Source organism: Phocoena phocoena, chromosome 10, assembly GCF_963924675.1.
Source record: "Phocoena phocoena chromosome 10, mPhoPho1.1, whole genome shotgun sequence".
In the NCBI taxonomy this organism is placed as follows: Eukaryota; Metazoa; Chordata; class Mammalia; order Artiodactyla; family Phocoenidae; genus Phocoena; species Phocoena phocoena.
The window spans coordinates 59,011,572-59,024,398 of record NC_089228.1 but is presented as its reverse complement, the minus strand read 5'-3'; the positions used below and the strand labels follow the sequence as shown (position 1 = coordinate 59,024,398).

Here is a 12,827-nt window from a genome sequence, read left to right as displayed (position 1 = left end):
GCAGCCCCTTCTTGCCACCCCACACGCGTGCGCTATGAGCTCATCCACGTGGGGGACTCAGCAGAGTGTGCTTGGTACATGGTGAACCTTCAAAAAAGGTTAATTGTAGCAAGTAATAGAGATTAATAGTTATAACAATATAATACATAATAAATACAAAAAATAAAATATTAACAATGTAAAAATAATAAAAGAATTAAGGATTACCAAAGTCAAACTTCACTAGAGGTGTCAGGTACAATTACAATCTACTGAAACAATAATAATGTAATAATAACAGCCTATATTTGTCGAGCTCTTATTGTGCATGTATTATTATTTTTATTATCTCTATTTACAGATAAGAAAAATGAAGATTAAGGGAATGTAAGCAATATAGCCAAATTGGTACAGCTACTGAATTTACAAACCCACGAAATCGGGCTTCAGAACCACGCTCGTAAGAATTGTGCTCTACATATTCACTGATGTTGGGGCACTTTTACTGATCCAAATAATAGTTGTGTATTAAAAAAAAGTCCTCTGAGCCATTCCCCAGTGTTGGCTCTAAAAACTCCAGATATTAGGGAAGAGATGAAATCACTTCAGGAAATTTCAACTATGATTAAAAAAATAAAATACTTTTTGCTAAAAGCAAATGGTAGATTGCACATTTATAAATTATAAAAACACATTAAAAGAAGGACTGATTGCTTTAAAAAGTTACATAATTAATGTTAATCAAGAAACATATTTTCTGTTAATTTGTGAAATTAAGTCTCTGATTATACAACATATTCGTTCTGTTGGATGTTTGTATTCTATTCCAAAAAGTAGAGTTTGTGAAAGAATTAAAGGTGAGGTCTCTCTTACAGCTTCAGCACAATTTGGTTTCAAATTGGACATTGGTTAAAAGTAAAGCTACTGTATTAAAATAGATGTTGAAAAATGTGTCACAATAATCAAGGCAGAGGACAAACTTCTGAGAGTTGGGACTATGTATATATTTTGTCAATAACCTGTCTCCAGCCAAGACTGCCTGAAATGCTACCTCTTCCTCTCAGAGTCATAAGCACCCCAATGGAGACATCACTTTGAGTGCTTTATTTACTACTACCTGCAAAGGGACAAGAAGGTTATGTACAGAGTACATACAGAGTACATACTTCTAGTACAGAGTACTAGAAGTCCAATCAAATTTTACTCAGCTGGATTGCTCTATTTGATTTCTTTTAAAAGTTATACAATAGTCAAGCGATTCAAAGTATATGTATAATTTTCGAGTAGAGTGTGAAAAAATAAAATGAACACTCATGAACCTCTAAGTAACAGTCTAAAATATTACCTATTGCTTTGACATGACCTGTTTGTTTCCCTTTGATCACATTCCCTACTATCCATTCCATTCCCAGAGTTACTAAGATCTTGAATTTTGTGTTTATTATTATACCTGTTATTTAAAAATTGGATGTACTACTCATGCATATATTCATAATTTTAAAAATATTGAACTTTGTTGAGTTTTATAAAAACAGTGTCATATGTCTAGAGCTTGAATTTTTCACTCAAAGTTTTATTCCTAGAATTTGTTCATGAGATTTCATATAGTTATGGGTAATTTATGTTCACTGCTGTAAATATTCCACTATGGGTATGTGACAATGTACTTACTCATTTGTATCAGTCATGATTCTGATGGGAAAATAGAATCCACTCTCTACATAATAGTTATAATGTGTAATTCAGGACTGACATGACTCTTGGAAGACGGGGGAAGGGACATTAGGAAGGCTGCCACCAGGGGACATGAAGATCTGAGCCACACACCTGCAAGGCCCTGGGACTGGGCCTGTGGAGTGGTCTGTGGGGCTGCCATATCAACAGAGTAGGACTCATGTGGAGGTCAGTAAGCAGCCGTGTCTGACCACCGTGATTTGCCAGGAGTAATGGACTGCCGTTCATGTTCACCTTCTAAATCTCATGCAACCTTCTGTCACTGGCAGAATCCAGCACCAAAGGAAGCACATCGTAAGGAGTCCTGTGCACGTGTCTGAGGTGTGGACACATGTTAGTGTGGTGTCCAGGTGAGGGCACACCACCACTGAATTGATGATTTTCCCCAGTTATTTTTGTTCCTACAAGCCTTGAGACTTTGAACATTCTTGTACACATGCTAAGATTTCTCTAGAGAATATACCTGGGAATGGGTATGTAAGGCATGGGTTAAACGCATTTACAGATTTACAGGACGATGCCAGCAGGGTTGTACTTACTCACAGTCCTACAAGCAGTGTATATGAGTCTCTGGCTCCACATTCTGGTCAGTGTTTGGTTTCTGACTCCTTATTTCTACCACAATAGTGTGTGTGAAATGGGATCTCACTGTGGTCTTAATTTGATTTTTGTTTAACTGTTAATAAGGTTGAATATTCTCACTTTTTCTTTGGCCATTCTCTTCCTTCTTCATGATTATACCTATTATCTTTTGTTTGTCTTTTCCTTACAGTTTTATACTTGGGATTGTAAACTAATGATTTATTGTTAACATATAATGTAAATAGTCTCCAAATTTGTGACTTATATTTTTTGCCTTTCTTATGGTATATTTTAATAAACAGATATTCTTAATTTAATCAGGCTTTTATTCTACTCCTAGCATATTTTTACATCTTGTTTTAGAACTCTTAGACATTATTTCCTTATAATTTCTCTTATGAGGAAATTCTAAAATTTGCCTTTCAGACATAAGTCTATAATCCATCTGTTTATTTTTTTGCTATGGTGTACAAAGCAATTTCACTGTTCTTATTATGGAGAGGCTGTTATGCTCTACATTAGACAGTTCCTTCTTTCCTTAGTATATTAGTTTTCTACTGTTGCTGTAACAATTACCACAAACTTAGTGGCTTAAACCACAACAGAGTTGTGTACAATCTCCCAAGACTGAACCAGGAAGAATGCAATGGTAAATGGGATTGTTCCCTTAATTTCTCTTTCTGATATTTCATTCTTAGTGTATAGAAATGCAAAGATTTCTGTATATTAATTTTGTTATCCTTTAACTTTACAGAATTCATTGATGAGCTCTAGTAGTTTTCTGGTGGCATCTTTAGGATTTTCTATGTATAGTATCATGTCATCTGGAAACAGTGACAGTTTTACTTTTTCCTTTCCAATTTGGATTCTTTCTATTTCCTTTTCTTCTCTGGTTGCTGTGGCTGGGACTTCCAAAACTAGGTTGAATAAAAATGGTGAGAGTGGGCGTCCTGATCTTAGAGGGAATGATTTCAGCTTTTCACTTTTAAATATAATGTTATTAGGTGTGGGTTTGTCATATATGGCCTTTATTATGTATGTGGCACTTTTGTTGAAAATCAGTTTGACCATCTAAGCGTGGTCTTTCTGAACTTTATATTGTTCTGTTTACCTTACTTGCCTATAGATATGGCAATCCACACTCCAGTACAGCACTAAATAGCTGTGGTAAGAACAGGTATCTTGACTTTATCCTGGATTTAGGGGAAAAGCATTTAATCTTTTACCATTAAATGTGGTTTATTTCTTACACTGGGATCACAGGTTTAAAAAATAGAATAACTCTGATTTAGAAGACAGTTACCTAATTTTATTTTTCTCTGTTTCATGTGCCCAACATAGTTTTTAGTGCAATTTAAGCCTTTTGTATTTTTAAAATTAATGAGTGAGTGATTGCCTGAGTCATTTGGTGTGGTGCTGTGCCTTTAGTAGCAGGCAACATACTCTGATAACTGCTTTTAGTTCCCTTGTTTTTAACCATATTTTAGGATTATTAAATAAATTAGATAGATCCCCCCACTCCCAGAATTTTCCATTTAGGCAAATGGTTTTTTATATATACTCTATCTAGCATTTTAAACTTTTCTATATGTGTTCACATCTTTTATTTGCTGATCCTTAGAACAACTCTTTAACATAGAGAAGGTAAGATCGAAGAACAGTTGAATCTCTTTATTTCCAATCATTAAATTTGGAATGGAATGTTATAGGCATAGACAATACTTATCAAACATAAATATTAAATTTTACTTTAAAAAATTAAAAATATTTACTTTTACAATTTTGAATGTGCATAGACATGTTAAAATTGTTTTTTATTTCAATAATCTGATTGGAGAGAAAAAGCCTTTAAAAATTTTGTAAACCCTAGTGCTTCTCACTAATTTCATTCTTGAGTAATTTATTTATCTATATGATTATATGAGTAAATGATATGTTCAAAATATTACTGACTTTGGCATTCCTTTGGAAAGAAGTGTCTTTTTAAAAGTGGATCTGATCTCAGAGGTCTGAGATGGTTTTCTGTGTGTGTGTGTGTGTGTGTGTGTGTGTGTGTCTGTGTCTGTGTCTTTGGATATGTGAATGGCATAACTCTCTTCTCCATGGTAAAGATTGAAAACCCCATAACCCATCAGTTTTGCTTGATGTAAATTATTACTTTTCTCTGTTTAAAACAGACATTCTATTGATTTTGTTTCCTAGTTCAATTTTGTGGGGAAATTGCTTGGACCAAGAGGAAACTCCTTGAAGAGGCTACAGGAAGAAACAGGTGCTAAAATGTCTATCCTGGGCAAAGGATCAATGAGAGATAAAGCAAAGGTATGAACTTTGAATTTGATACTTAACATACACAGGGAGTTACCTGTAACAGGATGGTCACATTTACAAGCACATATGAGCTGTCCTCCAATTATTTCCCATGAATTTTACCCTTTGGTATTACTCTGTTGCACTTTCTGATGTCTCCTCTATTTTCATAAAAAATCAATTACTGGTCTTTTTCTCCCAAAACATGTAATTCTGTACTTTTATTCTTTTTAGTCCTCTGTGTAGGTTGCTGTCAAATCTTTTCATTTTTTTCTGTGTCCTCTATAGGATGTTTCTATATGTGTGTGCTCATTTTCTTTAATTCCCTGACTGGATCCCTGTTCTTTCTTCAGCTGTATCACCGGATCCCATCCACTATATCATTCCCTCATTTTATCTCTCTGCTCTATTTCACTCAGATCCTCTTACCTGAAGCAATTTCAAATAGTTGTCTGCAAATCTAAGAGAATTTCACTTATTTTTTGAAATGCTTCAGTGATATTAAACAACTCACTTGATCCCCAAAGAAAAATAAGCTAAAAACTATTATCAACTTGGATATTTGAAGTGATTTATTTTGCATCTGAACTACATCATTTTCCCATTTTATAAAGTGATAGCAGTTTTCTCTGTGTTAGTGTTCAGTGTTAAAATAACTATTTATAGAGATTTATTCAAAAAGTATGTCTGTATTTTCATATATTCTTTAATTTTTTTTTGTTATATGTTCTCCAGATATCTCAAAGTCTTACAACAGAAACTTCATTTTTCATGCTTTTATTCTCTCACACTTTCTTTTTTTTTTTTCTCACACATTCTTTAAGATTTAGATTAGGCAGGGTCTCCTTCCTTAACCATAAAACATATTTTATTGAAATTTTCTGTTTCTCCCATTAAACTGTTAGCTTCCATGGGCCAGAGAAATATCCTAGTCAGCTTTGCATACCCAGAGTCAAGTGTAGTCTCTCCATATTTTTTTAAAGCAAATAGGTGTATATTTTTCATTCCCATGTATTTGGACATTTTTTCCTCTTCATACTGACTGGTTTATTTCTTTCCTGTGAGCATGTTAGGTACCAGCATAAGTATTTGAAAATCTAGCAAGAAAAAATTTGGTTCTATTAAGTTTCCATTAGGTTTAATTTACTGATACTACCCATTACAAAGTCCTGTTTCTATATTAATTACTTTTTGGATGATCCATCATGTTTGTTTCTGCTTTGAGTATTTTCATTGCTCCTTTAAAACATGAAAGAAAATGAAAACATTTAATAGCAACAACATCAATAATAATGTATTCCACTATAAAATATGCTTTATAGAATGTAGATAAGACTTTAACTGCTAAGGACAACATGGCTGAAATAAAACCACAGACATGGGTGTGAAAAAATTTACCTTAGTAAACACTTGATAAAAATATAAATCCTAGGTAAAACTTTTATTGCTGTGCTACTATTTTGCTTCTCTGCCACGTGACCTGAACAGAAAGGAATATTTTATGTGATTTTATATTTCTAGCAAATAAGTAAAACTCATCTGATTCTGCAGTGGAAGTGTATATATGTGTCTGTGTGTATTTATAGAGTGACACAGGCATATATTCCTGTATTAATTACAGAAATATTTGTAATTATTTACAAATAATACATTATGTGTCACACTATGTGTCATTGCAGTTCTAGTTCACAGTAATAAATGTAAGAAAAAAATTTCCTCCTGGAGTTTGCATTCCAGTGGGAGAGATAGACAATAAGTGAATAAATAAATTTTCTACTTTCAGGCATTGATAATTGTTATGGATTAAAATAAAACAGAGGAAGGGCAAAGAGGTTAATGATGGGAGTAGTAGTTTGGTATGATGATTAAGTAGAGTACTGGATTATGAGAAGGAACCAACCCAAGAAAAATCAGAATGAGAGAGAATGCAAGTGTGATGGCTCTGAAGGAGAATCTGTGTCTTTATAACTATCCTGGCAACTGTAGCCATATTTTTGTTTATAACCATACTTATTTCCATTTAGCTACCACCCAATTTCTTTGCTGACCTTCATAGCAAAATTCTTCGAGAATGTTATTTGCAATCAGTTGCTCTCATCCATCCTTTTTTTAAATTTAAAATTTTAATTTATTAATAACGTTGACTGTTGCATGCATTTATTGGCTAATTGTATCACTTCTTTTTAAAATCTCCTAATCTTGCCTTTTTTTTCCCCTTGCAGTTTTATTGAGATACAATTGACATACAGGACTGTATAAGTTTAAGGTGTACAGGATAATGATTTGACTTACATACATCATGAAATAATGATCACAATAATTTAAGTGAGCATTCATCATATCATATATATAAAATAAAGAAAAATTATTTTTTCCTTGTGGTGAGAACTCTTAGGATTAATGCTCTTCACATTCCTATGTATCATACAGCAGTGTTATTATCTACAGTCATTATGTTGAACATTTCATCCTGAGTACTTATTTGTCTTACAACTGGGAGTCTGTACCTATGACCACCTTCCTACAGTTCTCCCTCCCCCAACCCCATGCCTCTGGTAACCACAAATCTGATCTCTTTTTCTAGGTGTTTGTTTTGTTTGTTTTTGAAGTATAATTGACCTGAAACACTGTTAGTTCCTGGGACACAACATAGAAATTCCATATTTCTATACATTTCAAAATGATCACAACAATAAGTTATCATCTGTCACCACAAAAAGATATGACATAATTATTGACTATATTCCCCACACTGTACATTTCATACCTGTGACTCATTTATTTTATAACTGGAAGTTTGTGCTTCTTAATCTTCCTCACCTATTTCTCTCCACTCTCCCCTCCCTGCTCTCTGGCAACTGCCTCTTTGTTCTCTGTATCTATGACTCTGTTTCTGTTTGTTATGTTTGTTCATTTGTTTTGATTTTTAGATTCCGTATGTAAGTGAAATCATATGGTATTTGTCTATCTCTGTCTATTTCACTTAGCATAATACCCTCTAGGTCCATCCATGTTGTTACAAATGGCAAGATTTCATTTTTTTAATAGCTGAGTAATATTACACTATATATCTATATCTACATACCACATCTTTATCTATTCATCTATTGATGAGCACTTAGGTTGCTTCCCATATCTTAGCTGTTGCTCAATAATGCTGCTATGAACATTAGGGTACATGTATATTTTTGAATTAGTGTTTTTGTTTTCTTTGGAAAAATACCCAGGAGTGGAATTCCTGCATCATATGATAGTTCTATTTTTAATGTTTTGAAGAAACACCATACTGTTTTCCACAGTAGCTGCACCAATTTACATTCCCACCAACAGTGCACGTCCACTCTCATTCATTCTTCATTGTCTCCTCCTCAGTTCTTGTGACTGGATCCTCTTCTTCTTCCAGACCTCCAAGCCTAGGACTTGGTCTTCAGACTTCTTTCTTCCCTTCATGATTTCATTCCATCTGTGTACATCCAGCTTCCAGTCTCTCCTGCAGGTTCTAGATTCATGTGTTTAACTACACACTCAACATGTCTATGTGAATGTCTAATAGGCATTGAAATATAGTTGTCCAAACACACACATACAAATATATAAATGTATGTATATATTTATACACAAAGGTGTATATATATATATATGAATGAAATATATATGTATTATTTATTTACCTACATGTTTGGCATTTATATACTTACCTATATATGAAGTACAATATAAACACATATACAGAGAAAGAGAGAGAGAGAGATTGAAAGAATAAGAGAGATACCTTTGCTGACTTTTAGGGCCCCAGTGTATACGCTATGAGCCATGGAGTCTCAAGATTTAAGGATACCTTCTCTTTTTGTCTTGTGTTTGTTCAAAAGCAAATCTCATAGAAATAGGAAATGAAAAACAGCACATATTCAATTGAGTGATACTTGGTAGCTCAAGCCTACAAAGTTTAGTTGTGTTTATTTAAAGTTTATATCAGCAGGCATTAAGGAAATCAACACAAAACTGCAAGCCTGTTTTTCACATTCTATTGAATGAAAAAATAAATAAATGCCTGAAGCATCACTAGGTGCCCCTTCTGTGCCCACCAGCAAAGCCTGAGCCCACAGCCTGCTCCTCAGGCCAAGCGTCAGGCACCTGCCTTTGTAGACAAATGTGTTTGTTTAATAGCCTTGTTTGCAGTGACTAGCTTGCCTCAATTTTCTAGGAAATAATGCAGATTGTTTTTCTGTATTGGTTATGCTGTTAAGGTGCTACACAATGTATGTCTTAAACTTGAGTTTTTCTTTATGATACAAGGAGATATTTGAATAGTTATCTAAGTCAGGACAAAATAACTATGCAAGAATATTTCTTCCATCTCTGTTGCATGCTCAATTACATGTGAAATATCAGGCTTCGTAGAAGATAATATTAGACATGACTCAAGCCCTAACAGAAATTTTAATTAAATTAAACATCCTGATCTAACACTTCCTTAAAAAAATAAAAAATAAAAAACCTTAAGAAAGTATAAATCTTTGAATTAGTAGGTGGAAAGAATGATATGGAAAACAGTTCTTGTGGTCTAGTGTAGTAAGAATGTTCTAACAAGTTTAATGGTTTTTTTTGTGTGTTATTTTGTTTTTGACTCTGGCAGAGAAACACTCATTTTAGTTTAGTTCACCTAGCCAATAACCCTATAAGCAGAGGAAGGAAACAAAAACCAAAACAAAACAAAATGCAGTAATATCCAGTAGCAAAACCCTACCTTATATTTCATTCCCATACTGGTCAGATCCCAGAATATGTCAACTCACATTATAAATTAAAAAAAAAAATCCAGGAATTCTTGAATAGAAGCTAACTTTTCAATAGTGATGATAAAAGATATTCTCAGAGTAATCTAGAAAGTAAAAATATACAGTGTGTTTGCAATATTTCAAAATACTCAGGAAGTTAACTGGCAGTTCAGAAATTTCTCTGAAGTCTGAGTCCTCCAAGCAGCATATGGCCTGTTCTCAGTAACCACGGAGCTGCCGGCCTCACCAGCAGTTGCTTCTGTGAAATCTTGAGGGGAACCGTGGCGCTTTGGATAGAGTGCTGCTATTTTTAGTGATACTGATGGCAGAAATTGATGAGGGAGAACAGAGGAGGCAGTGGTTCTAAACGCTTATCTTTGAAAAGAGTGAGAAACAAACATGTTATCACCAAGAAAAACGGTTAGGAGAGGTTAGGGAAAATCAAAGCCTGAACACATGCAGGTAAGTGAGGTAACAGGAGGAAAGCAAATTTCTTGCATAGGTATTCAGTGTCCTTAATTGGAAATCACAAATGACCAGGTTGCCAATAAATTTCATTGTAATGAAAGATATTTTGGCATTTTTATTAATAAGCTTTTTTGAAATTACCGGGTGTGGTCTTAAAACATGTGGTCTTAAAACATATTTTTAAAGTGAAGTGCTGTTTGGTAGAGTTTTATTTGAAAATGTGTGATCATTCTGAAGGCAAGCCTTTCTCTCTTTGATGTGCTAATACCATGAGCAGTTTCTATTTTATACTCTATCTTCTGTATTTGGTGATGGCTACTTTAGTAAATCCTTTTGGATTTCACGGCAAGATTGATTTTCATCAACAATAAAATCAACTAAAACCTTCAATGTAGTACTGCTTGCCTGGTGGGCAATGTGGGTGCGAACACTGGGCCCAGTGTCCTTCCCTTGTTTGGCTTCTGGGCTGACCCTCACATCAAACCTCAAATCCTACAGTACAGGGGTGACACCATGCTCACTGTTTGTCAGCCAGGCTGGGACTGTAAACTCCTCTTTCAACTTGGTAATATCCCCAACAACAAAGCAGTTTGTAATCCCACAAAATCAAGAGTCTGGACACTCTGATTTTAATTTTAGCTCTGCCCCTAATAAACTGAACAGTAAATCAACAACATTTCTTTCTCAGCCTCCTTTCTGCAGAAAAGAATGCCTAGCCCATCTTGGCTTCTGAACAGAGATGGAAGAATATGCATACTTTGCTTAAATATCACTTGAGCGTGTGAAGGACAAGGAACGTATCATAAGTTATAGATAGGTGCAATTTTATTTTTTATTTATTCTCTGCATTCTTCTGTTTCTCTGATCTGAATTCTGAGAAGTTGGAGAACCAGACTAAAAGCCTCCCCTGCACAGTAACATATGTGAGAAAGAACATTTCATTACAAATACCTATTTTGTGAGACGCAATGAAACTTGTGTTTCAGTGGTAACCAATACAAGGTTATTTCAACCTATTTTGGATTCCAAGTGACCAAACAATTAAAATAGTTAGATTTGAGTTGAAGAGTGAACTGTATCATGATGTTAGTGAGAAATAATATTTTCATATTAACATCTTCAACTCTCTTATATATAAATAGTCTGTCATTCACTGTACTGTGCTTTGACCTTGGAATGAAAAAAAACGCCATAGATCTGTCCAGGTTCAATTCTTCGTAAGCTAGTATTGACTGAAAAATGATTGCACAACCCCAAAGTTGAGAATTATGTTTTATTCAGTGGACAAACTGAGGACTTAAACCCGGGAGTCAGCCTTTCAGACATCTCTGAGGGACCATTCTGAAGAGGTAAGGGAGGAGCCAGGCTATATGAGGGTTTTTGCAACAAAAACCAGGTAGTTGGAACATCAAAAGATTACTGTTAACTAAAGTAAAACCAGACCTCTTAAGTTAATGAATTTATCAGTCGCCTATGTATGGAAAGATACAAGAGTCTGGGCTCAATGAAATTATTCCTTTGACATGCACCTTAACTATCTAGGGCCAATATTCTGTTTTTTCCATCCTGAGTCCCCTCAGGATGCACAGTCGGGGGCGGCTGCAGTGGCTGATGGCTTGATGGACGCACAGCCTTTGTTTACTGATATGGCAGGTGACATTCTTTGTCCACCCTGGAATGACAGAGCCTGATGTGGTGATGTTTTATGTATTGTGAATCAAAGTTATATATTATTTTGAATTGTTAATTTCATCTAGGCTAACTTTATTTACAACTAGACCAATTTATAGATTTATTTTATAATTTTTGTAGTTAAGACCTGTTATTTGAAAACTTTCAAGGACCTAATGTCTCAGCCATAAACCAAGGATTATACATTTTTAATGTTACTAGTGCTGTCATTTTCCCTCCATTGTCACTCGTCACTTGTTATTGGGACAACACTTGCTTCCCACGAGGAGTGGAATGAGGGAATCACAGAATCAAAATTTCTCACACCATACTGTAGGATTTTTAAAAATATATTAAGCTATTAAAAAAAGAAGACAGAGAAATTTCTAGACATTTCACATTTTATAAACCAGAATTATAATGATATGTATCTTTTCTACTACTGAGGAAGGCCTATCATTTTATCTTGAGCTGTACTCTCCACCTCGAAATATTACAATCAAAATTCAAATGAGATTTACTCCATATAGAAAGGGAGTATTTAAAATTCCATGTTCTGTGGCTGTTCTAAAGATGGCTGCAAAATCTTTGACAATGCTTTTAGAGAGAGAAGCATAGGGTCTAATTCTCTTCCCCTTGAGTCTGGGTGTTTTAGTGACCTGCTTGTAACTGCAGAGGAGGGGCTGTATCCAGATTTCTGAGCAGAAGGGGATTCAGTGCTCCCCCTGCCTCATTTGCAGGAACACCCCCTCTTGGAGCTCTAAGCTGCCTGGTGAGGATGCTGACAATCCTGAGTCTGCCTTGCAGGTGCCAATGGGAAGTCCCAGAGGAGCTCAGCCTTTGCCTCATCGTGGTCCAGGCCCTGGAGGTGCACATAAGGCGCCCAACAGATGACGGCAGCGGTCACTGCGGCCCAAGTCCTCCTGTCTGCAGCCCCAGAATCTGGAAGCAGATACAAGTTATCCCTATTGTGCTCTGTCTAAATCCCTCACCCACAGAATCCATGCACAAAAATAAAATGGTTAGTTATGCAACACTAGATAACTGCAACACATTTGTACTACTTTATTTATAAAATTAAATGATTTTCAACTTTGTTAGCCATTTTCCAAATACTAGATTTGTTCTCTTGTTGTGTTTCTACTGTCCTCTCGTGGCAATTATTACAGACTTTGGTAATTTCTGAGTTTTTGTGTGGGTTTTTTTGTTTGGTTTTTCGCCTGAGTTTTTGTGTGGGTTTATTTGGTTTTTCGCCTGTTTTTTTTTCTTTTTCTTTGTTTTGTTTGCTTTTACTTGCAATTTATTTTG

General features: G+C 34.9%; 1 protein-coding gene across 2 annotated transcripts in view; it reads left to right on the top strand.

The window, feature by feature from the left end:
- The window catches only part of KHDRBS2 (KH RNA binding domain containing, signal transduction associated 2), a 690,124-nt gene that overhangs the window by 216,487 nt on the left and 460,810 nt on the right, over positions 1-12,827 (top strand). For both annotated transcript variants that reach the window (XM_065885301.1, XM_065885300.1), the window contains exon 3: positions 4,498-4,614. In XM_065885301.1, coding sequence (XP_065741373.1) covers positions 4,498-4,614 — 117 coding nt within the window. The remainder of the gene's footprint in view (positions 1-4,497; positions 4,615-12,827) is intronic.